We start from the raw sequence: 26,626 nt of genomic DNA, 5'->3' as shown, positions 1-26,626 counted from the left end.
TTCTCATCTCTGAAACCATCACTGATGTATTGACCACAAGGTATTTAACCCGTTTATGCTCTCTCTGCAGGATAATCCGACTCCAGTCACAATTTGTATACATTGGACCCTCTCTCTGCACTAAGATGTTCATAGGGTACAAGGGAGGTGGTTTTTTCCCTTTAGTTACATAGTCCTGCTCCTCATCCCCCTTAGCCAAAGCAGCTGGTGTCCTGGAGGGATGCCAGGTTCCTTTGATGGGGTGAAAAAAAGCACCTTATATTTCCAGAGTCCAGGCAGGATGAACCCTTCCCAACTAGATTTACAAGTGTGCATGGATAATGACATGGACCAAGTAAGGTCCATTTAGAGTTTAACTATCCTTGTCATTAGAAAGTTGCCATAAATGCTCCTGCTGCAACTTCGAGGTCTCTTTTTGTTCTATCCCTAGTAGAGTAATTTGTTCCGTTTTCCTAACAGCCTTCTACATAGAGACATCGCATCTCTGCTCAGTCCCCTTTCCTCAGTCCCCAAATTTCCATTTGTATGATTTAAGAGAAGTTTACAGAATTCCAGGACACAAAATGTCAATTGGGCCAAGCCTACATCTGCGTTCCAGGAAGAAGTTGCAAGAAGTAACACAGGAGTAACTCCCTGCAGCACAGCCAGCAGCCGCATGCACCACCCTAGGGGCTGACTTACCCCTGATCAATCTCAGCAGTATTTTTGTAGACTTTCTCTAATTGAAAGGTATTTCTAAGATTGACATCTAGAACAGGGCACACTCACAACTATAGCTACACAACCTTAATACGAGAGTCAAGAAGTTATTCACATCTTAAAAACTGCTTGAAGCCTGGTTGTGAAGATGGGAAGAAGTGTTGCAGCCAACACCAAAACGACCTTCACAGCTGATTATCTCTACTTACATCGTACACTAAGGGTGAATTCTGATCTCCCAAGTATCCTCACTGCAGGAATACACCAGGACTGTGACACTGCTCTTTAAGTGCCTACATCTTGCTCCCAGCAGCTTTAAAAATATGCCCTATACACATGCCAGAGTAAATAAAACATTAAATGCATATTGTCCTACGACACACAATTGCATTATTTCCAATCCCACAAACATGCCAGCCACACAAACCCACTACTGAAAGGAAGAGACTCACACTCAAAATATATGCTTAATTTTATTTATTACATTTAAGAAATATTAACAGCTCAGGATATCTGGTTTACCATCTAAGTCCAGTCATAAGCAACAAAAAAAAAAAAGTTAACCATGTTTCAAATGAGCATTCTTACATTCATTTCCCCCTGTAACGTAAAGAAAAGTTTGTTCAGCTGTATTAAATTCTTATGTGTTTGACTAATAAAAAAAAAAATCATTAAAGATGTCTTAACTACCAGGCATCCTGGTTTGTTAATTGTTTGTTGGCACTTGTGTTCCCAATCAAGCACTCCAGTTGGTTTGTTAAATTTTCCCCTTCTACCCAGAACTGTCTTTTTGGGTTTGGTTTTTTTGGGGTTTGGGTTTTTTTTTTTCCTGTTTTTTGGGGTTTTTTTGTTTTTTTTTTAAATTTTTTTTTAAATGTCTGGATATGTAAGTTTGTTCAAATAAGTTTAAAAAGAAAAGAAATCTAGGGTTGTCTGTCTGAGGAGTTCCTGCACTGCTTCCCTTGATAACCCACCTATGGGATAACTGAAGGAAGTTATTTGCTTTCGTTTTTCTGAATCTTATTGAGCAAAAGTTCTTTTTAATTCCATTTAAACTGAAAAAAGTACAGAAACACTGTCTTCATTTGATGGTGTGCATAAACATTACACTCCATATATAGCAAAAATATCTTTTATTTATAATTTACATTTCCACAAGTGAAAATTGTACATTTTTACATATACCGTTTCATTCCATTAAATTTTCACGCATCTACAGAACTTTCACACAATGACACCTGAAACTGTGCAGGCAATAAGAAATTCAAATACAAAAATGTATTTATTAACCAAACAGTAGTTGAGGCCCTGCCTCAGTTGAACATTTTTATTTCATATAAAAAGTATTTGCCTTCCAGAGTTAACACAGCAGCTCTTCTGTAAAAAAAATTCATACCTCAGTTTATTTAAACAGACTCATCAGGTTCTGTTTTAATATCTGTAGATGCAGGTGTGCTCTCTTCTGCACAGGCAGTAGGGGTGTCATCAGGTTCTTCTTTGACTTTAGGCGAGTCACAGGACTCTTGTGTTTCTTGCTTAACAATGTTCAACATTATATTTAGTGGATTTTCTGCAGGAGTCTTGCTGGGAGATGGTGTGCAATCAAATGATGATGTCTGCAAAGCAAAAGCCAATGTAGCATTAACACACATTAAAATAACCATTTTTAGCTTCTTATCCCCTTTACTCTTTTTCAAAATGCAAACACCCTGATAGTCAGGCACTTAAAATCCAAACTTCTACTTTACCAAGATCCTAAGAAAACAAATGTATTCTTCAATAGCATTACTTTTTCACAATTACTTTGAAAAGGTATCATCCAAGCAGCGATGAAATGCTTAACACATTACCATGAACACATTACCTGTTCATTAATGTTACACATTACCTGCTTTCCCCAGGGGAACTGTAACTCCCAAAGCATTAAAAATGTAACACAGACCAACACCCATGCACTCCATTTTTGCAAACTCCTAAGATTACGCACGTTACTCAACAATAAATGCATGATGCGTTTTCAAACCATGGTTTCGCTTTAGTCGTCTATGACACACAAGCTGTCATGGTACGTCACAACAAGAAATACATCTTAGCTAATTCTGTATTATAAACTTGCCATGCCCAAGGCCTTCGAGTCTTTGTCTATAGTCATAGGCAAGAGAAACGGGTAGCACATTCTGAACACATCTGCTCCCTGCAAAGTCAGAGATCAAGCGAACAAACTGAAAGCAAAATGCTTCAAAAAATATGAAGAAGGATTCACTTACGTTTTGGTAATCTTCATAGCAAGATGGATGGTAAATCTGAAAAAGAATTGTTATACATTTAAATACGTAAAAATAAATTATAGCTGGATCACTGGTTATGATCAGAACAGTGTCAATTACACATATCACACAATTTGTCTAGAAAAACAGTGGTACGAGGAGGCCAAGTATGGTGTGAACCATAACTGGGAAAAGATTTTGTGTATGTTTATTTAGGAAAAGTTATCATACAGAAGCCTGGTAAGTGCTAGGAGTTAATTGTGTACAGCTGCACATAGAAATAACTGAACCAGTATCTACACTCATATATACAGACATTCATTTTTCTTTTAGCACTGCAGTATCAGGGAAGGCTAGTGAGCCTATACGAATGACACCAGGACTTCATGCACTTCCAAAGGTTGAGACATTTATGTACTTGGAAGCCAGGAAAACTACCGTGGGAATCCTTCAGGAGAGAAAAAGCACTTGGCCCTCCCATTTTTTTTCCTGTAATTCTTTGGGTTTTTTACTATAAATAAGTATCACATGTAAACAAGATCAGATTACCTTTTCATCTACTCTGATAGCATTCTTCAGGTGCCACTCTTCCTCTTCCTCATCCCAATACTGTTCAAATTGCTCTTGGCAAATTTCACAGCTCTGAAAAGTTATTGCAGTAACAGAGATAAATGAGGTTATTGCAACAATTTACTGAACGCATAACCTTCAAGAACCTAGTAACAGTCAAACAAGGTTCTTTTAAATTAAGATAAATACATTAAGATTACAACATGATCTTTCCTCCACACTTTAAAAATAACTTCAGAAAACTTTAATTAAAAATTATTTGAGTATAGTTTGCAGACTGAGCAACAATCATCATCTGCCTAGAAGAGTGTTGTCACTTGAGAAATGTAAGCTTTGCCCTTTTAGTCTCTGCAAAACACTTCGTAACCACCTAATGCTGTTTTACTGTCATGTAAGACAATCCAGTACAGGGATTTAATTAATTTAATTTATGGCACTGTCTTCACTCTTCCCCTTAACCTGGAGTCTCAAATTAAAGAGACAGAACTTTTAGATTAAGTATAAACATTTTTAGTACTCCTGTGCAAAATAATCAACCCAGAGAACAAAGCACAGAAAGTACTTTTTAATTTTAAAACAAAGGCCTTCATGGCTCGATAGCTAGTTTCTTAGAGGCTTAACATGTAAAACTAAATTGTAATTCTACCAACTTTTGTATTTGATTACTACACCAATTCATCCACCAGAATACAGATCTACTGGTTACTTTAAGATTGAGATATTTCTTTGTCCTAATGCCTATCTTCTACCGAAAAAGAAATTTCTGTATAGAAGTATCAAAACTCCAGTAAACCCCATCATTATTCGAATGACAAAGGACCATTTCCAATTCACTTGCTCTAGTTCCTCTTTCTACGGAAGCATTCAGTAAATTAACACACTTTCTCCATTTCAATTTTGCTAGAACGATGGAATGCCAGTGGGTGTAGCTTTTTTTGAACTACAAGTAATTTATACTACTGTCTGCCACTGGGAAACAACCATTACATACACAAATACACTACCTATGAAGTGGCTGCACAGAGGTCCAAAAACAAGACCTCTGTCTCCATATAGCCCACTGTATGAAAGAATGCTGTAAACTTCTTTGAAGTATTAGATCATTCTCAGTATCTGGGCTAATAGAGGCAAGCTGAAACTTACCTCAACCGCTCCAGCTGGTCCAGCAGGGACACTCTGAAACTCCTTCTCTTTCGCAGCTTCTTGTGTCTTCAACACAACCTCTTCATGAGCTTTTTCAAAAAACTGGCTTTTTGCACGTTCCTCTAGATCGGCTATTTCTTCAAATTCAATCCAGTCCTAAGGAAAAAGTTTTCATTCATGTTCAGACACTGACAAATAGCCATAAATGTTTAAAAAATACATCTCGGGGGGAAAAAAAAAAAAAAGAAAAAAGACATCCCAAATGCACCATATTTAATAAATCTCCCTTCATTAAAACTGAAATGCTCCTCACATGCGGCATTAGCACAGTGCACGCTTTCTCACAATGCTCCGCTTCAAAAAAGCTTTTTCCAGAAAACTCACTATCCTTCAATTTCCATTCCATTCTCAGTGCGATCAAAACAGTACCAACAGCTTCAAACCACTTATTGTTCATCATATAATTGCCTTTTGTATTTTGACAGGCATTTATGAAAACTACTTGAAATATCTAAGACATCATTGTTTACCAAAGGCCAACTCCTGTGAAGAAGTACATTTCAACTGCAATCCTACAGCACATCCATCAGTAAAACACAGAATCCGGCCTGCAATTTATTAAGACACATACTGCATTACTTACTGTTAAACTGTAGTACCATCTTCTGTGTGTAATTTTTCTGCTAACATCTTTTTCTGTCCGGTTCTGACGATAATGCCAGTCTAAATGATCCGCATAAACATCTGTCTGTGAAGTAGTGAATCTCATTCCACATGAGTAACACTGAATTCCAGTGTACAGTCGATTTATAACACTATCATAACGCCTACAAAAAGGGAAAAAATAAATTCTTTAACTTTTCTTTGAAAAGAAATGGGTAAGAAGTTTCTCAGTAAGTTGCTTCACATGCCCACAAGAGAAAAAGCATGAATCTACTGCAAGGTTAAAGCATGCAGTATATCTAAATTCTTCCTGATTTTCATAACACAACCAATTGAAACATTCAAATAACAAACAATGGGCTCACATTGACTATTCATGAGAAACACGCTAGTGTTGCATTTCATGCCTACTAGCTTCATCACCTAACAGCGCATAAAATGGTAACACTTGCATTTGGCTCAGCTTTGCAAACTACCACAAAGGTGGTAAAATCAGTAGTAACAAAGGAAGAAAAACTGACTTCAATGTGTGTCACAACCTTGCTGATTAGATAACAACATGCAACTTATGTAAATAAACTTTTCTCAGGTCAATTTTTCCCTCTTTTTCCTCCCTCAAATTCTCCAAGGCTAACATCGAAAACTGCAGGTCCTCTTAGTCACAAAATAACATACAATCTTTTAAAAGCTCTCAGCTGTCTTGGATTAACTATCTAGATCCTACCATGTCATTATTTTTACTGCACTGTAAACTCATTCTACTATACGCACTGTCTAAGTTCTTCAACTGTGAAGTTAGTGAGGTCTGGAACGTTTTGATCTTCATTCTGGTCATCATCTTCCTCTTCAGCAGCTGGCTGGCTTGATGTTTCATTCACTTCTAGAAAGCATGAAGATATCATTTTATCAACATCTCAGTACATCATCAGAAAGAAATTACGTGCTCCTGAAAGTTTTTATTCAAATATTAATAAATACGATCTGACTATACTAAAATACAAGTGTGCAATAGCTAAGTCAGTCATCTTCTAACATCATTTTAAAAAAGGCATACAAGGTACTGTAAGTTACTCAGAACTTCAATTTCAGAAAACAGTGTTTCACCTCAGTCTTTGGCATTAAAGTTCAGTCTTCAGAGACAAAGAAGTATTTCAGAAATTGACAAGAATCTGATTATAATCAAAAACAAGTTACCAAGGCACAGCACCAAAGACAAAACTGATTGCTCTGGATAGCTGGAGTGCACAAATTAAACAAGATACTAAGAATTTACTCCATCACATGCACTAAATTCCTTCCCAAAACCAAAATTCAGTTTAAAAAACACATGCAGGAGTTCATAGAAGTTCTTATACTTAGCATTACACTTCAGCTGTGGATAAATTGAGTAGTTAGAACATAATGGATCTACATACGTGCTGAAGTGGAATCAGTTTTTGACAGTTTGAGGATCCCTGTTGACAGCAGTTTAGCAAACAATTCATTGACATCAAGCTGACCAAGGTGGTTATCAGGATATGAATGTGGAAGAGCTCCTAGGGAAAGACATCGACATGCAAGGAGACAAAAGGTTAGCATCAGAAATTTACTTCACTTTAATCAGTGTATTTCACAACACACTTTTCCTTCTGCCTCCTGTTTCTTCCATTTATTATTTCAAATTATTGATCAACTCTCCTTGCTTTATGTCCATTCCTTGGCTAATTTCTTCCCTTGCAACAGCTTCCTTCATAATGTATTCTGAAGTGTTATCTAAGCTGGCTGCCCATACACACATTTCTACTGGATACTGTTTATTAAAATGTAGTATTTTCCTCATTTTATGCTTGAGTATTTCACTCAGGACCTATCTACTTCATTACCTACTGTAACCATTTATGACTTTTTAGAAACTTTTCATTACTAACCATTCATATACTGGGAATGTTTACACACCCTGGCAAACACAAACCAGTCCTATGGACCGGTACCTTTCAGAAAAGCAGACCAAAGTCGTGGATTTTGGGACTTTTTTTAGCACAACTACATACCAAAACCACATGGTTAATGGAAACTAACGAAAGCCTTCACTGTTTGAGGGAAATCCCTAAAGAGATAAAGGTACTACAGAAACCACATCCATGGCCACCTCACTGAGGAGGCTTCCCTTAATCCACACAGACCTAGTATACCATGACATTACAAAAGGGTAATTTTTGTGGCTACTAACAAACAGAACAATCCAAAAGACATAAAAGGAAGTTAATTATTTTGTTACACACCTGCAGGGTTCTGAACAAAACTTCCAGGATTTGGCAAATACTGTTGACCTTGGCCATAAGGCCCTGGTTGAGCAGACATGAGAGAAACCTGTGAAAGTAAACATTGAAGTATTTTTTGTATAATAATATATTATAAACTTACTTTTTCAATTTTATCATTAACTTCTAGATATTTCTCAATAATTTCATATATATTAAACTCCTTCCAGGAGTGACCCATGTCAGTTTGTTATTGGAAGATCCATGAATGACTATGTAACATTTCCCTCATTTTCATTTCCCACTAGAAAAATTTCAGAACACATACTCATTTTGCCTAACACTTAAGTTAAAAAAAAAAAAAGAGATTTCTTCTACCTATCAAGCCTTCAAATCACATTTTCCAAACACAGTACTTCCTTTTAAATTGTTCCTGTTCACCAAAACAGAGCTCATCAGAAATTCAAGAAACTCTTAGATGTCTGTTAATAAATGCCACTATTAATTCTTATCTAAGAACTGAAATAACATCCACTATACGAAACACAACTTGAAAGCAGGATTTTTCAGCAAACCAGCTACAGTAAGCTTCAGATAGAAAAACAGGTTTTATAACACACTTGTAATAAAAATGTGGGGGTTTTTTCCTAATTGACTGCTTTCTGGATTTACAAAAAAAAAGTTTAAATTGTTTAAAATTTTATCCCTTTAGAGGTTAGCAGGACACATTACCTGCTTTTGTTCAATCAGTTAACTCTTCATGTTCAATTCTTATCCCCCAAATGAAAAACACCCTCTAAAATGGCTCTAAACTACTGAAAGAAATGACATTCTTTTCACTGATGTACAGTATCATTTTCCCCTTTTGAAGACAGCATTTCCAACGGGCAACAGCAAAGACAAGTGAACTCATAAAGCATGCTGGTGCCGAGATAATTTTAAAAGACTGGAGTTCAACAATGTCCGTATCTTTCTCAATTCCCCAGGTTCCGGATACCTCTTTAAAACTGGCTTGTCACCAGTACTAACAGCTGCGAAAAGACAACAGAATTATTTTGGTCCATTCTAAATCTACACCTCTTAGAAAAATTAATCATGTATATTCACTTACATTATCTTTCATGCTTTACATAGAATTCATTTTTGTGCAAGTTTAATGAAAACACCACAGGCTTCCAATTACCTAGTTCTGTTTTCAAGTTAAAAATACTAATTTCACTGTCATATTCTAAGCTACAAAGTGATTGTAAAGATCCACTATTTTGTTTAATTCTTAAAAAAAGATGCTTAAAATACAGCAATGCACGTCCTCCTTAAATTATCTAGAAACTACTGAAGAAGGATGATTTTTTTAGCTTGAAACTGGCTCTCAGTCTGCCAGCTCTTCAGAAAAATCTTCAATTTTTACAGCAAGAAAAACTGCTAATTCTCTACACAAAAATACTTCTGCAAGCAAACCATTTAACGTCATCAATTCTTACCTGATTACTTCCCATAGGCATATTATTGAAGTTCCCATATTGAGGACCCTGAAGACCTTTTTCATCAAAGTAATGTCCAGCTGCTCTCAATGGGAAATTCTGTGCTCCTGGGCCAGCGGGCCCATTGAAATTTGGTCCAGGTGAACCATCAAATATATCAGGCCTCTGAAACTGCATCCCATGAGATGGTCCATTGTAGCCCTGGCCAGGATGTTCAACAAATGGACCACCTTGTCCATATGGTGACATTTCTAGTCTTGAGGCAGGATGGTTAGCTACATTTTCGAAACGTGCACCTTGAAGGCCAAGGGGCAAGTCAAATCTAGAGGCTGGCTGGTGAGGTCCATCAAATCTTTGAGGTATGGCTGTATCAAATCGTGGTTGTGCCTGTTGGCCAGGCGCCCTTTCAAATCTTGGACCAGGCTGTCCATGAATTCCATCAAATCTTTGCAAGAGAGACAGCTGTCCAGGCTGACCATCAAATCCGGCTGCATGACAACCATCGAATCTTGGACCGGCCCGACCCAAAGGACCATCAAATCTAAGTCCACCAGCTCCCTGGTGTACTGGTCCATCAATCAACCTAGGACCTACACCTGATGGTCCATGTGGTCCTTCCAATCTGAGGCCACCACCTGATGGTCCATGTGGCCCCTCAAATCTGAGCCCACCACCTGATGGTCCATGTGGCCCCATAGGCTGACCATGTGGCCCCTCAAATCTGAGGCCACCTCCAGGTTGACCATGGGGCCCCAATGGCTGTAAATGTGGCCCCTCAAACCTGAGGCCACCCCCTGGTTGACCATGAGGCCCCAAGGGCTGACCATGGGGTCCCTCAAACCTGAGACCACCCCCTGGTTGACCTCGAGGCCCCATAGGTTGACCATGAGGTCCCTCAAACCTGAGACCACCTGCAGGCTGACCACGGGGACCCTCAAACCTGAGACCAACTCCAGGTCCTTCAAATCTAGGACCACCTACAGGCTGCCCTGCAGGCCCCTCGAACCGCAAAGGCCCACCTATCTGCCCAAGAGGCCCGTCAAACCTCAGTGGACCTCCTCCACCAACCTGTCCTGGGGGTCCTTCAAACCTCAGGGCCCCTGCCAGCTGCCCTGGTGGCCCATCAAATCTTAGGGCTCCAGCTGCCCCTGCTCCTGCCAGTGGTCCATCAAACTGAGATGCACCTGCCCCCACCAAAGGCCCCTCAAATCTCATAGCAGCCTGTCCAGGTGGCCCATCAATTCTGGAACTTGAACCAGCGGCAGGACCATCAACAAAAGGGCTTCCTTGTCCATCTACCCCAACCCTTGCAGCAGCCTGTCTAGGTGAGCCATCAAACAGAGGTCTGTCTTCCATTAGTGCGCTTATCCTCTGCTTTGCTTCAATGCCTCCAAATCTTGATCCTGGACTTTCCGGAAATGGTGCTTTTTCTGGATCTTCATACCTAGCTCTTTTGAAACGTTCACTGAATGGTGATCTTGGTTCCTCTCGAACACCTAAAAAAACCACAACAAACCAGATAACCACTCACTAAAATGTTGCCAATTATTTAACAGCTGTAAAATAAAGCAAAAACACATACCAGCTTGCCCAAGAAGCTGTCTGTCTTCACGATTATCAAATCTGCAGATTGCATCACCATCTATTTTCTGAAACTCTGTTGTGCTTTTCCCCTGTTGCCTGAGAGCATCTCTAAATTCATCTGATTCTTCCCAGCTGTCGTAAGGATCAAAGTTCTTAGAACCTCTTGCTCCTTTAGCAGCATTTTGTTCCTCAAGTCTCCGTCGACTCTCAAGCGGTGAGAGGTTATCAGCAAAAGGTCTATTAGTGCCACTTACAGGAGAGTGTCTCCTCGATCTTTCTCCAAATGGTTCTTTCCTGTCAAACTGTACTCCACGCTTGGCTTTTGCTTGCTCACATTCTATTCCAGAAAGCAATGCATCAGGCAAATGATAATCCAAAATATCATCAGGATCCAACAGATCAAGCCTTGACAATGAATGCTGAACTTGAGTTCTTTTTAGTTTAGCCTTATGTTCATAATATGTTAATTCTGCATCCGATAGAAGAGGTTTCTTTTTCAAACCACATTTTTCCTCTGTAGGGCTATCCCAGACATTACATCTGTGCTTCCCTTCCTGATACTGGAACAGCTGTCTGATCTGATGAGCTACCATAAGGAACTCATCTTGTGTTATTTCACCAGATGTTAAGCGTTCATTGGCCTATAATACAAAGTTAAAGTTTAGACTTCTAAAAAGAAAAGAAAAGAAAACTATACCCAGGACACTTCTATGAAGACAGATTTATTAATATTACCTTCTTAAGTAATTCTCTCTTGCTTGCAGATGTCAGTTCTTTGGGAATCTGTAAATTAGCATCCACACTTAACCGGTGCTGCTGCTTTGGTGCTCGGGGTGATAGAATTCCTTTACCAGCAGGCCAGTTTTCCCGGTGTCTTTGGTGAGGGGATTTACCAAGTGCTTGGTGTTCTTCATTCTGCTGTGAGCTGAAAGCAAAAATACATTTAAAATAGATTACTTATTTATTCAGGACATAGCTGTTACATTCCTATTAGAACTGATCATAGCAAAACATCACTACCACCTTAGAATCCAAGTATGCATAATTTCCGTATCTCACTAGTAGAAGTAAGTCAGATTTATCAATTTTAACAATCTGAACATTGCCTCCCAAAGCTGACTATACTGAAGTCAGCAGCAGAATTTCCACTGACTTCAAACGGAAGTTGTTTAGAAGATGGTAACTTACTTTTTATTTTCTTCCCAACCAGATTTCCACCTCTTGCCTGATTTGGATCCTTGCCAGTTTTCTGCATTCTCCTTCGGATCAGGAGATGCTTTTGTAGAATGCTGGCTTGCTGTTTCTTGAGGCCTGTCTTCTTGGACTTTCTTCACTCTCCTCGGATCTCGCACCTCTTGTTTAACATTTCTCTTATTAGAATTTCTTTCATCTCTTGCTGCTTGTGTGCCTTCTTCAACATGAGACTGCTTGGGGCCTATCTGACGTATCTTCCCAATTTTAGGAGTAGATGAAGTCGGAGATAAACTCCTAAGTCTTCTTTTAGGTGATCTCCTCTCTCGTCTTTTTGGGGAATGTGTAGATGGTGACCGTGCCTTAGGAGAGCGTGATCGTGACCGTTTTCTACTACTTGATCTCCCTTGTTTTCCACCCTGTTTTTCTGACTCGTCTGTAGTCGTGTCTTGTTTCTGAACAGCACCATTAATTACTTTATTTCTGCTGCCTACTGGTCTATGTTCACATGTCTTATGTTCCTCTTTTTCTTTTTTCTCTGTACTTCTCCTCTTTTCTTTCACCTCCTCCTCTTTGCCCTCTGACTTATCTTGAAGATGTCTTTTCAGTCTTGGATCCCGCTTACTAATTTCAGATACTTTTGTGCTTTCACATTCCTGGGTTTTAGTATCTTTAGTATTGGGTAGCTTATTTTTTAAAGGGGATGGTGATTTAGATTTTGCTTCTGACTGGTCAAGTTCTTTCTTCTGTGTTTTTTCACTTGCTTTCAATTTTTCTTGCTTTGTTGAGTTTTGTTTTTCAGCCTGTGTTGTTTTGTTTGCCTTGGTATCAGACTGACTGGTCGTGTTCGGTGGAAATTCTTTTCTATGAGATTGATCTTTAGCATGAGAAGAATGTTGAGCCATCCTATTAAGTCGAGGATCCCTATTTACAATTTTGATATCATGAAGTGGAGGACTTGGGGATGGTTTGTTTTTTTCGGATTGCACAGCAGTCTGATGAGGTGGCTTAACTGTCATATGAGGTGTGGGAGACATGTGTTGCTTGGAAGGTGCTGGAACTGAAGCTATAGTAGATGATCCTTGCTGAACACTAAGAGATACAGCCTGAAATAGGAAAAAATCCAGCATTAATCTGCATGACAACTCCTACCCAGAGATGGTCATATTTTGTCTCAAAACCAACACGATAAATAGAAATGTCTTGAAAGTTAAAAGATTCAGCCATTTAACTGAAAATGACCCATTAATTGCTAATTACAAGCATTAAAATAATGCAGTACCATTACAAAAGATCAAATTCAAATACAATGCAAAATCAGTACTACAAAGTCAATATTGCAAAATATGTAACTTAGGCACATGTTCTCATTACAGCGTTAGTTTTTCTATATATTCCACATGCTCAAGGCAACTAAGCTGCCAAGTATCTGATAAAATTTTTGTATTTCTACGCTTCAAAGACCCTTTATTTTGGTATCATCAACTGTCAACACAGCAAGACGTTAAATTACAAATGTCAAACAATACAGCTTAACTGCCACTGTCAGACAGTGGCATCAAACCAACCTGACCTAATGAGGAAACGGATCATTTCCAATGATCAGGCTTCCTTGTTCTGTAGGAGCTGATGTATTTGAAAAAGCCTGGCTTGCTGTGAGCCACAAGAAGAGGTGGAAGACGAGGATCACAGGCAGGCATCATGTTGGAGACACATTAAAAACAAAAAAACAAAAACTTCCCCCCTTTTTTTTTTTACCTCTATTTTGAGTGTAATTAAGGTTTTTAGGTAACAAAAAACCTGTTCAGGAATGCGAGCTCAACTTGCATCGCTCTAGTCCTAAAATAGCAACACCTGCTTAACGTGAGGAAAAAAATAATGTACTGCAGTTATCAGTATAGCTAAGTACTGTCCAAAAGAAAGTGAGACCCAACTATAAAAGTTTCATCAACTATCCTACTCACCAACTGTGCTTTAGTCTGTTCCAGCTCCAGCTCTAATTTTTTTTGCTGAAGTTCTAACAACTGCTTTTGCTTTGCAAGCAATTGCTGCCTTATCAGTTGCTCCTGTGTCAAATTCTTTTGTATTTCAGGAACAGCTGGAGGAGTAGAGGCACCAGAATTGACAGCAGAGGTAGGTGCAGTAGATTCCTCTGGCTAAAAACAGAATAAAAAAAGTTACATTTAAAATCCTGATGGAAACAACTAACTCTGTCTCCTTTAACTGTTATCATGATCCAGTACTGAGACTTAGTTTGTATAGCAGTTATACATTGCATTTTTAATGCAAAATATAACTACAACAATTTAAAACTTTTGCCCCACTAGAATTTGCCTGACAGGTGTACATCACTTAATATAAATTCATCCATGTTCCAAAATCTGGAATACAGTTTTGAAATATAAAAAACCAAACCCATCAAATAGTCTGAATTTGGAATTCCTCTTACCTGTCTATAAAGGTCACACTTCATTCTTAATACACTAAATTGTCAAAAAGCAGCATACAAACAATGAAAACTACACGTATTACCATCTGTTCATACAGGAGGCATAAAAACTTACCGATTTATTTAAAAACTTAGGATTCACATGGATGCTAGAAGTATTCACATTTGGGGGCAGAGGTTTAATTGGCCAAGCAGGATCTAATGAGTTGACTCTGACATCAAGTGCATATAGTTTCTTCAAAGGAAAAATATCATCCCATGTGGAGCGTAATTTAAATAAACTTTTCCTAGTATTTTCATCCACCTAAAACAATAAAACAATTCTATGGCTTGTTAAGTTAATATAAAACAATTTCTTAAACTTTTCTGTAGAACTTAAGATTTAATTTATTTCCTATTTCTATCAACAGTTTGCCATTTTAACACATTGAACTTGCTACAGAATTTATAAGCAGTGCAGATCATACATCTATACCAATGGAATCAGTAACAGAAACTCAAATGTGGAATTGTTGTTTCAAGGCCATTTGAAGGTTTTATTGTGTATTACCATTCTCTGAGAATTTTCTTTCAACTTTTCCATTACCAAAATTCTCATTTTACTTGCCCAATTTCTGTGGAAAAAATACAGTAACAAAAATATTGAAAGGCAACAGCCTCTGAGACAATACATTATTGAAGTGTTTGTGCTGAATGGAGTGTAACAATGACAAACATAGCAGGAAACAACAAACTTTGTGAACAGAAAAGGTGTTTTGCTCAGCTGTTTAGTCACTGAAGGATTTTTTTCCAACAAATGCAACAAAAGGGGGATTAGCTAAAATGAAGTCAATTATATCTCAGTTCAGCTGCAAAATCAGACCCATCTGTGAGCCACAGATCAAGTGTACTTGTAGGACCAGTGCCCATTTTATCTCTTCTCAAACAGTTGGTTTGGATTATCTCATGACAGCTAAGTTAGAAATTTACAGTAAAGCAAAATTTACTTTATCTCGTAACTTGAGTTCAATTAAACAATAAATGAAAAACATTTGAGGACAAAATATATGCAGCTGTCCTACTGTCAATATCCCCATTCAATCATTAAGTATTGATTAAGTAGATGGTTTTTGCTGCAGTTTTATTTTTAAGATGTTACAGCAAGTCATAGAATTGTCTGGAAAATTAGGAGGTTCTTTCAGGAAGGAGCAGGAAATTCTACAAAAATAATTCATACTTGGCTATTGGGGGGGTGCCTCTATACAATTTTCAATGAGAGGGTATAAAGTTCACTGCAAAAGCTGCAGAAATGACTGAGCAGAAGTTTCTGACTTCATCAAGTGTCTAAAGATACCTTAGTGACCATTTACTGATAAAACTAAATTTGTAACAATGCCAGTGCTGGAATTCTACTTGCATCTTTTAACACGACCAATTAAGCTATTAGAAGTGACTGCCACTTTACACATTTAATTAATACACATTAATTAAATAGTTCTAGTTAGTTTAGTAGACAGTTAACCTATAAAACTCTGAAAATGTTATTATCCAGAGCTTCAGCTGCATCATTAAATGCAACTCAGTAGAATAACATTCACAATTTAATACTGAAAAAACCACAAATGTCTACCTATCTATTTACTCTACATACAGGACTTTAAGTCTTCTATGGTCATTATTACAATCTATTCCTTATTTCATCATGCATTTTACATCTGAAAACCATAGATAAAGCATATTGGGATCTCAGATCCTCACTGATATGTAATGATAGATAAATACGCAAAAGCTCCATTCATCTCACTCATATGAGACGTCACTTTCTATAGCGTACAGGAAACCACAGAAGTTAACCCTTCATTTCTGATCCAACTTAAACCCATTCAAGTCCAGCCTTTCAAAAGCTGGACTCTGATTTGCCTTTCTCACTGAGGAGTAAGCACAATTACTTCACTGGGTTTAAAGATAAAGAGCAAAAATTAAAAGATATGGCAGCAGTTTTCAACGTTGAATGAAATTAAAACACGTATTTGTAATGTAATATAGCAATTAATTTTAAGACCCTTCCCCCCCCCAGCATTTTTTTCAAATCACAGACCACCAGGAGAGAATCAGGTGTCAGCGCTACTCACTCTTCACAGTTTAAGCACTCATTTTGCGCATCACGAATTAAGTAAATCAGACAAATCTAACTACAGGAGAGAGAAGCTCTGAGAAATCCACAAGAAATTGGCACTCAGCCTATTCTTGGTATAAAGACTATTTACTATCTTAAAAATAAACCAACAATTCATAATTAATTGGTCTATACATTACAGAAAGTCCATCCAGATAAGCAATCGGTAACCAAAATACTGTTAGTAAAATCTTGCCTGGATGGGAAAATTACAGATGTTTATGAACCAAATTAAATTAGGTAAGACTTTGCATCTTTCAGCTAACATGTAACTTACATGCCTGACAGCAGCAGGAATAATCTTCCACAGTGTAAATACAGTACTGAGATTTATAAAAAACCACCAATTTGTATAGTTCACAACCCAAGAAAACCCAAAACTGAAAGCACGTATTTATTTTACCAGGAACAAATTTCGCTTAGAATACAGAACTTTTCTGAAAGTGTATATACCTTTTCAAATACACAAATAAATGTTGCAACTAGGTTTTTAGTAAATGCAGTAAGATATTCTCTTCCCACATTCTTGACAATGGAATCCATAAGGTACATAACAGGGAGCTTCTCTGATGCAGGAGCCTGGAGTAATAAGAAGAAACTGAGAAGTTTAGTACAACAAAAACATATTTTAAGCTTTTTAAATAAAGGGATTACCAATCCCAGAAATACAGACCTCTCTTTTTGGTTGCCACTATAAACACCAAGGGATTTGGCTTGGGATTTTTTGTTTATACAAAAACTTAATCTGGAAAATCGATACTCAGTTCAAAGTATAAGGCAGTGGGTCTATCACAGAAAAAAAGAACACCTTAGATTATTTTGTTTGCGTGTCAAAGCTTTGGAAAAAGGCAAAAAAAAAAAAAAAAAGAAGAAAAAAGAAGCCCACAAGACAGTATTGCCGCTAGTGTACTGAGTGTAACCTTTCAAAACCCACTTGAGAAAATAACTTTAAGTTAGCAGGAAACCATCGTTAGCACTTCAAGGAACTTCTGAAAAATAGCGTATAATTCACATCTCCTGAATGCTTGTTTTGGGATTTCACAGAACACAAATCAGACTTCTGGCAAATAGCCCAAATCAGTGAACTTCTGTAGCCGTAGATTGTATGTCGAATATCACAGTCTTTTCATAAACTACACGCAGAATAGGTCGCAACTATTTCATTGTAATCCAAACGGACGGGGCAAGGAGTCCCATTCTCTCTTGGCACTTGTAGACAGTGACAGTTCAGATTTCCAGAGTGCATGTAAAAATGCACAGTCAGAACAAAGTTCAAAATCCAGACAAAACTCAAATCATCTAGTCGACCGGGTAAATGCATAGACAAGCTCAGGAACTGCAACCACGATTTTCACAGAAGGGAGTCTTCAAACTCTGGACACATCTTTGCTACAAGAGGAGGCTTGTTTTTTGTTGTTTGGTTTTCTGCTTTTTTTTTTTTTAAATCCATTTTCAAAACTTGTAGCAAGTTTGTGCGATAGAAGTGTGGTGACGCTGGACTGCTACAGCGACTTCTAATGTACACAAAGCACTACTGGCCCAAATCAAGGTGATTTTAATGCCCACCGTTGGCTTTCACAAAGCAGAAGGCACAGCAAAGTTCCAGAAAACATCAGCAAGTACACAGACTTGTTGAAGAGGACAACATGAAAGACAACACCACAAGCCGTGTGTCGACTGTGAGCCCCTTAGAAGAGCATCCACTCATAATAAGTCCCATTCACCATCCGGTAAGCTTAGGATAAAACCGGAATAACTTCACTCACTGCTCATTTTAAACAGGATAGGCTACTAGGTTAATTAACACCACCTTACTTTGCAGCCCCATTGTCCAGACAAGTGTGTGGAAGTGCTCTTGCTTTACAGTTTTAGATTTAATTCCTCCCCCTTTAAGGTGGTTCACAGAAGGGCACCGAGTCAACACTACTTTTATATGGGTAAATCACAATGTTTCCTCGCCCTTAGATGTGTATTAATTTACCATGACCTGAAACCTAATATTAAAGAGGGCAGAATTCCTTGTTAGTTGGGGGAGAGGGGGGTGTCACTGCCTTTGAGTATAGTGAAAAAAGTAAAAACAGGCAAGTGGTGTATTTTGTACATAAAGACAGAAAAATGCAGTTAAGTTAGCTAAAACTAACTGCAGTACATTAAAAGCCTATCTTATACTATGACATAATACTGAGCTGTAAACAAGCTAATATGCAACAGTGTTAGAATAAAGGCATCTCTCTACTCTCAGAAATCAAAGACAGGGGGGTCTACAGCTACTTAATATTAAAATGTCTGTGGCATACTGGTTTCTTCTTTAAAGCAGTCTGCACAATGGCACATTAAAAACACTACTCTAAGTTCTGAATGCCCTCCTTTATAAAAAAAATGACAGTGCACCATTTTGAAGTCAGCTGTTAGGGAAACAAAGAGCTGTCTCAGAAGTACCTATGCCCAAGAGCTACTGACATAGTATGTTATATTCTTCCATTTCACCAACGTATGGAAGTATACTCACTATACTCAGCTAAGCTTCAAGTCTGAGACACTGGGGAATCATTTAATAGCAAAGGCACTGTAACAAGTTTAACTGTCACTTTCATTATGCATCAGACTGTTAAAAGTAATCATACATGGAAGTATGTAATCTAGTAAGGAAACCTACTTCAAACTATGGCACAGAATTAGAAGCTTAGCAACGTACCCTGCTTCAAAGATAAGCTACTCAGGTGTCACATTTTAAGAACCATGACTTAAATACAGTTGGAATATTTAAGTCTTCTCTTCCGGAAATGTTTATTATGTCAAGGTATCTAGCGCATATTCCAATAACCACAAAAGGGAATCCCAGACTTGAATGTATTTTGTTTTCAGGCGGTCTATACAGTATCCCCTAGCAAGAAAGATGCCCACATGACACTAACCAAAAGGCAGAGAGGCGCCACATAATCACCAGAACACAGAAGAACACTAACTGAGCTCATCAGCATAATATTAAAGACTTCATTACAGAATTCCCACTGTTCCTTCAAATAATGTAGGAAAGCTATTGTTGGAAATGTGTGGCTCTTTTTTATTAGTTTCCTAAAAGATTTCAAGTTTAAAATCATATCTGTCAATTGAACCCCAAGTCACAAACTTGTGCAAAAATTTGTTTAAAAAAAACAACCTTGTATACAAAATGGGTCTTGGAAACAAATTCTGCACTATACAATGGTAAATAAAAAGACAAATACATATTTCACACTTTTTATTTACAGATTTTATAATACCAGTCACACATTTCAGAACCATTTATTAAATTGTAAAGCAGACCACTCAAGTTTTACACTAAACAAACTGTCTCCAGGCAACACTTTTTAAAAGTGGCTTAGTAAAGGAGATCACTTTCCCAGAAACAACTAAAAACTTGCCTTGAATAAACCACAGTCACAAACAGTAACTAGGCAAAACTAACCATTGATACAGGATTTAAGACATCTTTAAAAAAAAAAAAAAACACACTTCAGGGCAGGCTCTGAATCACCCAGAAATGAAAAAAAATTGACAGCATTGATATTTATCACAAATAATTTTATACACATCCACTGCCCTTTAGGAGATATAATGGTGAGATCTATTAGATTATGAGGTCACCTCCCCAAGGAATGGCAAAACTCAGCCACTGGCAGCATTTAAAACTAGACTGGAAGAGGTCTGTGGAACACTAAAAAGCCATCCTGCATTGATAGAAAGATAGATTAAATAACTTAAGAGATCCTTCCCTCCCCATCATTAAGTAGTACAATTCTCACCATTATAAACACGATTTAAAGCCAAAGGAAAAAAGCCTTTGAACACCTGAGATCAGAGGGAGCAAGGGAAACAACGGGGGAGGGGTGACTGGCACGAATGGGGGGAGGGGGGGGAATGAAAGAAGAACCCTTTTCTTACAAAATACTCTTGTTAAAAAGGTGCTGTAAACCCCCATCCATGTGCTGTGGCTGACTGATGTCAGCAACTGCCTGGGTTGGGCTCAAAGGGAGCCTCCTCTTTCCCTTCTTTTTATATCATGTGCCTTTCAGACGCCATGTTAGGATCCTACAGGCTGCTGCAGTTTCTACAGTCAGGGAGAATTTCTTCTTCCCCATCCTCAACCAATAAACTTCTCTAGCCAAAATAAATTAAATACAAACACAACACTAGCGTTACTCAGGGCACAGGTCACCTGAAATCCAAACAGATTATCCCAAGCCCACAGAATTTTCTCTAATCAGGCAGAGCAAAACAAGCCCCATCACCACCACACACACTTCTCTATCCGGAGCAGATGATCACCTTTCACCCACAAACTTTTCTGTAAGATAAGGGCGCCCACCCCCCCAAAATTAATATCTCACAGGGACCGCACTGGGAAAATAGCCTTATCTTAACTGATACTTACAAGTCGTTATATTTAAACCCTTCAGAAGTGGAGAACTTGCATGCTATAAACTTAACCTTATTTCCATTCCTTTTAACTACCAAAAAAATAAAAACCCACCCTCCACAAAATCTCCCAGTCAGGCCCTCTCTAATGATCGCAATATTCATCTGCTGTCAAAATCGCTAAACGCAAGGGTTTAGACACCAGATTCGAGACACTGAATATTGGCTCCATGTAGGGGGAAAACCCAGCTACAAGGGCGAGGTGCTGCTGCCCAGTCACTGCCAGGCCGCCATGTTGTGTCTGGTATTTACACGGGGCTTAAATCGCGAGCCACGCTGCCCTCCCAGAGCTTTTGGTGGGGCGAGTCCCAACCCCTCCCCTACTACGAACAGGGGGTGGTGTGGGGGCTGTTCCCCTCCCTCGAGTCCCCTGCTCCCTATGGGGTGGAGGGTAGAAGCAGCAGCCTTAAGCTTAGCCATGAAAGGAAGACCCCCGACGTCTCGCCCCTGCTCCCCGATCCCATCTGAGCCATGCTTCCCTCCGCCTACTTCCCCCACAGCGACCCCAGGCTCCTGGCCCTCTCCACGCTGCCCCGGCCGGGGCGCTCCCCACCCCGAGGCCCCGGCACCCTCCGCTCTGTCTAAACCCTGGCCTCCCTGCTCGCCCCCTAACTAGCCAACACCCCCCCCCCACTACCTCCACGTCCCCTGAACCCCCCTGCCTCGCCGTTTCCGCCCCCCTCCCCAAGCCCAGCTATGCCCCCCCCCCGCCACTGTCCTCCTCACCCCATCCGGCCTATTGCCTCCCCCGAACCTCTCTCTCTCGCCCCGTTTCCCGTCTCTCAGGCCCTCTCACCCCCCTGCCTCGCTGTCTCTCCCTGTCCCCTCTACCCGCCTCCTCCTGTCCCCCCTCAGCCCGCCGCTGGCCGGCTCCGCCCGCGCCCCTCAGCAGGCCATCTCCCCACGCCCTTGCTCCTAGCCCCCGAGGCCGCCCTAGCCCGCTGCCCCGGCCGGTCCCCCCAGCAGTATAGGTAGGAGTAGTAGTCGGTGGAATATAAAAACCTTGGCGATTTGCGCCTCGATCAGGGAGACGATGTCCTTGGCGAAGGGCACGTTCTCCTCGGCCAGGATGGTCAGCATGTTGATGTGCGGCTTGCTGTTGAACGTCAGGTCCTCCAGCGACGACTGGTAATCGCGGCACGCGTCCTCCCGGGCCTCGCTGCTACCAGCGCTGCTCTCCGGGGCCGACATGCTTCTCCGACCGGGGCCCGCACCAGGACCCGACCCACCGACCGAGAGCCCCCTCCCCGCGATCCCCTGCCGCCGCCGCCGCCGAGCGATGCCGCCCCCCCCGCCGCTGCCGCTGGGCTCCTCTACCGCATCCTCCGGGCTGCGGCTCCCGCTGGCTGTGGTGCTGCCGTCGGTGCTGCTGCTCCTTCAGCCGCCGCCGACTCAGTCTCAACGCTCACAAAATGGCGGCGGCGGCTACGGTTCGCAAGCCTCTTCCTCCAACCGTTGCGTCATGTGAAATTGTTCTAAGGAAAGGGGCCGGTGGCTTGGAAAGCCCCTTTTGTTCCCTGTCTGCGCCCTGATTGGCTGGCGCCTGGTCTGCTCAGCCCGCGATTGGCTCAACCACCACCACAGCAGCCTCTGATTGGCTAGGACCGCGCTTCTTCTCCTCTGACTGGCTCCTGCGCTAAAGCCCCGCTCTCGCCCCGGCGTCCCGACTTGCAATTGGTTGCGTTTCCCGACTCCCCTGCTCCTAACCCGCTGCGCCTCTTCTTACCGCCTTCCCTTCCTGCCCTGAGCTCCGATTGGTGCCCCTGCGCAGCCCCGCCTTTCCGCCAAGCCCTGAACTGTGACTGCGCGGCGCCGCCCCGCCCCCTGCCCGCGATTGGGCCAGCCGTTGGCGTGGCAACGCCGGTGCCCGCCGCCCCCCGGCGGGCCTGCGGCCTAGCGGCGGGCTTCGCCGGGCGGCTGCGAGCTGCGGGCTCGTCGCCTCACACAGCCCCGCCGCCCCCCCCCCCCCCGCCCCGGGAACCGTCCCTTGGCAGCGGGAGAGCGGGGAGCAGCGTCTGCGGGCAGCCGCGTACCAGAGAAACCACTCGCTCCAGCGAAGCGAGTTGTACAGGCCGCAGCGCTGACGTAGGCCTGTCAGCGAAACGCGGCCTTGTCCGCTGCCCGGGTGGTTGTGCCACAAGGAGCCGGGAGGGCCGGTGTGACCCAGGGGGGCCAGCACGCCGCTTGGTGCCGGTTGATCCAGCACACGGGGTTCTCTGCACCTGATGGAAATTCATTTGCCTCAGCAAGTGATCCTGGCCTCCCTGCTTTTCCGATGCCCATCTGACTTGCACCTTCAAGCTGGTTACCCCTCACACCAGTGTTTTTAGGTCTAAACAGAGCCGGGAGCAGCGTTTCTCCTTTTCACTACACCAGGAGGAGAGAGCTAGCATAGTCAAAAGTAACAAAACCTGCTCTTGGTCATGAGATTGGCCCAAAGGTACCTCTTGGAAGTTAACTTGCTTGCAAAGCATTTTAAGGTATAGCCATTTCTCTCCCCCAACTGTCCATTACTTATTAACTGTGGAGAACTATTGGCATTTGAAAGTAGGTCATGGGTGAATGCTTCATTAAAATACACTTTGAAAAACACATTCTGTGAGATAATTTTTAAAATGCAAATTATATATATATAAAAAATTATACGTATGTATTCTGCAAATATAGCAGAAAGATAGCAAAAATTGAGACCTGGCAAGTTGCTGGTAGAAACTGCTTTTTCCTATTTTATCTGGATAAAAATGAATTTTAGTTTCTATGTTCATATTTGTATCCCCTTTCTGAAAAATGTGACCTTCAAAACAGGGAAGAGGGAACAGGAAACACAACAGCATCTTTTATTTGCCCGTTGAATTGTATGTTCATGTTTGTTCCTGTAAGCCTCAAAATGCTGTACTTTGTACACACCACTTGGCCGTTACAGTATGTCACCACAAGATAAGAAAACGAAACTAAAGTTTCTGTCTTCAGCCGACCAACGCTGGGGCTGCAAAACTTTTTCTTGGTGTAAATATTAGCCAGCTATTTGAAGACACGCTGTCTATGAAGAACATTAATTATGTACCAGGAATCAAGCCATAATGTAAACCCAGTTTATTTGGCAAAAACAGTACATATTGTTCTGCTCCTAGGGGAGAAACGTGGGGGTGGGGAAATCTAGCTCCTCCCAAAACGACTATATTTGTAAGTTAGAACACTCGTTTATACTAATTACAGGAGCAAAACCAATAATACGAGCAAAACTGCCCTGATGAGGATGTCATGTGGTCCAAGGCCACCCTCAAAACCAGATTTGCTGTTTACTAATCAGCAAAGGACTGAGCCTGATGCGAAGTGAAGCAGTCTCCTACCCTCCAGAACACACCTGGCTCCCTGAGACCGAGTACACCCTACGTGCCTGAGCAGATCCAGTATTTTAGTATACTACAAGTTTGTCTTTACTGGTCTTCATATGAAGCGAGAAGTGCCTCAGCAAGGTCTACAGGCTGTTAAGTGAGAAGTTGCCTGTGAGACCCCCATGCTGATGAGTTGTGGGAACGCTCCATGCTCTAAGCAGTTCTTGGAACAGCTCATTAAGAATGGCACAGAAATGCCCATTTAATCTGTCCTTGGGCTCTCAAATGAAAAGCTGTTTATTATTACGGGAATTATGTCGTACCAGCAATATGTGCAGAGTGTGGATTTATCTATGCCTGCAAAAGCACGCTTCATACATGTGCTCTTGAAACCACCTCCTATCAAAAGCATAGCTTGGCTGAAATCATTAGTTAGAAATGCTTCTGGTACAACTATGTCCCACCTCTTCTTATCCCAGTTGACATAGCTGTCAGTTAAAGTGGGTTGGTTTTTTTTTTTTACAGATGCAGCTAGGGGTTTTGCTGGTATAAAACCCACTGAAAAGCCTCTAGACTAGGCCTACATGCAGCACACTTAGCGTGAGAATCACCAGCAACTGATAATTAAAGAAGTTTTAATTTCTTAACCGGCAACTGAAACTTAAAGAAGTTTGCTGGATAGTTGTGAAATTATAGTACTACATCTGAAAATATATCAAGGTAAGAAGTCTGTCAAGAATTTATTACATTCCAAAACATCTGTAGTTGTACTTGAAAATACTCATACTTGTGTTTATGCTTGAGCTGAATTTTCTTGGGAAGTTTAATAAAATGCCTTTAAACTGTTTAATAGCTAAGCAAGGATAGAAAAAAAGCATCTCTAGGTACCCAGAAATGTTCTTGCTGCTTTTCATTCTAGAAAAGAAAAAAAAATTAATTGAAAATGCATCCTTTTTGACATGTTTGGAAAAAAAAACCACAGACACTAAAGAGACAAATGCAGCGTAGATTTTTAAATATTGGTTTAATGAGATGTAAATTACCTCTCTGTACATGAGCTGAAGTCCTTTGTTCTATAGCTGAGATTCACTTCAGGAAGCAGACTGTTTCTCTGTGGTTCCTCCCAAAGGGTGAAAAGCCTTACGCTCTCGTCAAGCCTCCAGAGCAGCTCTGCTGTCATCAGCCTTGCACTCTTCAGTAGCTGATTTGTAGAACAGCCTCAACTAGAAAGTTTGCCAGTGTAGCTACAGCAGAAGAGCTGGAAAACCCTCCTAGAGATGGGATCCAATTTAAATTGCTTTAATAACTATGTATTGCTTATATCAGAACTGCAAAGGATGTTTTGCCATTGAAACTACATCTGCAGGTTTTCACCAGCAAAGCTGTATTGATTGGCGAATGTTGTTATAGTCCTGGTATTGCTAAGTCAGCAAAACTTTTAAATATAAACCAGGCCTCCATCATCCGCCAGTCAGATTACTCCTTGCCTAGGTTACACAGGTCTCATGCAGCTTCCCTCACTTTTATGCACATTTAGAGTTGTACTTTGGTGACCTCTGACCAAATAACCATAAGCTTTTTATAACTGGATTATCTCCCATTTAGAGCTAAGCACCTAGGTTACTCCGAATGCGGAGAGCCTAGTTTTGTTCGTAAGGTCGAAATGTAGGAAACACTGGAATTACAGACTCTGGAAAGCACAAAAAATTGCAGTTTACTCTTCCAGTGTCTGGTGGTGAACAAGGCTGAATTGGAGTTGCATGATGAAGGAGCATTTCTGTAGTTATGAAATCCTGCATATTGTAACTTTTCGAATATGGCTTAGGTTTCACAGCCTCAGAAATTCTTAAGACAAACCAAATATATTTAGTAAAAAATTATTTGATAGGTTGATAACTAGGAAAAATTCAAATATGGACATACTGAAAAATATGTTTAGTATGTCTAGACAAATGTACTAACCTATATTGGCCTTCAAAGCTTTGCAAGATAGTCTTGACAGCTTGTAATTTCCGTAACATTTTCATTGTGATGAGTTCATCTTTACAAGAAGGCAGACAGACTGCAAACAGCAACGAGCCAGGATCAAAGGCTAACGATAGATAGGGAACAGACTGTTGAATCCACATATTCCTGCCTTTGCCAATCTACACTAAATACCGTGGCATAAAAACCAGGTCTCTGAAATATTTTGGACAATATTATCAAACCCAGTATTTGGTATGTTGATATAGCACCCACAGATGTGAGAGTAAGCTTTTGGAAACCACATTTTTATTTACACTGACTGACTAGCTGGGCTACTGGTAAGAGCCTGACCCCAGCAACCTGTGTTCCTGGTGCTAAAGACTTGCCGTGTTCCCACAAAGGCTTGTGTAATCTTTAGAAATC

The 26,626-nt window shown here is 40.6% G+C and overlaps 1 protein-coding gene and 1 long non-coding RNA gene across 4 annotated transcripts; one reads left to right on the top strand and one right to left on the bottom strand.

The window, feature by feature from the left end:
• Positions 1 to 1,440: 1,440 nt before the first annotated feature.
• On the bottom strand, positions 1,441 to 22,570 carry PCF11 (PCF11 cleavage and polyadenylation factor subunit). Of its 3 annotated transcripts, XM_072850788.1 has the most exons (17): positions 21,903 to 22,569; positions 16,896 to 17,021; positions 14,403 to 14,591; positions 13,803 to 13,994; positions 11,836 to 12,944; positions 11,383 to 11,572; positions 10,646 to 11,288; positions 9,942 to 10,559; positions 9,064 to 9,860; positions 7,604 to 7,691; positions 6,758 to 6,877; positions 6,114 to 6,222; positions 5,323 to 5,506; positions 4,680 to 4,835; positions 3,516 to 3,608; positions 2,967 to 3,002; positions 1,441 to 2,315 (listed from the first exon to the last, which is right to left on the bottom strand). In XM_072850788.1, exons 1-17 carry the CDS (start codon positions 22,089 to 22,091, stop codon positions 2,106 to 2,108), a joined length of 5,049 nt encoding a protein of 1,682 aa, XP_072706889.1. In that variant the 5' UTR covers positions 22,092 to 22,569; the 3' UTR covers positions 1,441 to 2,105. The 3 variants fall into 3 exon arrangements, with proteins under 3 accessions (XP_072706889.1, XP_072706888.1, XP_072706887.1); XM_072850787.1 differs by having other exon boundaries at positions 6,114 to 6,219; positions 9,064 to 10,559; positions 21,903 to 22,570; XM_072850786.1 differs by having other exon boundaries at positions 9,064 to 10,559.
• A 310-nt stretch (positions 22,571 to 22,880) lies between these two features.
• On the top strand, positions 22,881 to 25,819 carry LOC140648828 (uncharacterized). Its single transcript, XR_012041349.1, has 4 exons — positions 22,881 to 23,380; positions 24,117 to 24,406; positions 24,761 to 24,955; positions 25,365 to 25,819. It is a non-coding gene; the product is annotated as an uncharacterized lncRNA (long non-coding RNA).
• Positions 25,820 to 26,626: the final 807 nt, after the last annotated feature.

This window comes from Ciconia boyciana, chromosome 1 (genome assembly GCF_034638445.1).
Source record: "Ciconia boyciana chromosome 1, ASM3463844v1, whole genome shotgun sequence".
Lineage (NCBI taxonomy): Eukaryota > Metazoa > Chordata > Aves > Ciconiiformes > Ciconiidae > Ciconia > Ciconia boyciana.
The sequence above is the reverse complement of the archived record's forward strand: the minus strand, read 5'-3'. Positions and strand labels throughout refer to the sequence as shown.

What these genes read in the sequence shown, in the direction of transcription:
- PCF11 (XM_072850786.1), bottom strand. Translation starts at nt 22,091, where the DNA reads ATGTCGGCCCCGGAGAGCAGCGCTGGTAGCAGCGAGGCCCGGGAGGAC. An exon ending in GGTTGGGAAGAAAATAAAAA is followed by an intron (nt 11,573 to 11,835) that starts GTAAGTTACCAT and finishes TTTTGCTTTCAG; the next exon opens with CTCACAGCAGAATGAAGAAC. An exon ending in ACAGCTTCTTGGGCAAGCTG is followed by an intron (nt 10,560 to 10,645) that starts GTATGTGTTTTT and finishes TGGTTTTTTTAG; the next exon opens with GTGTTCGAGAGGAACCAAGA.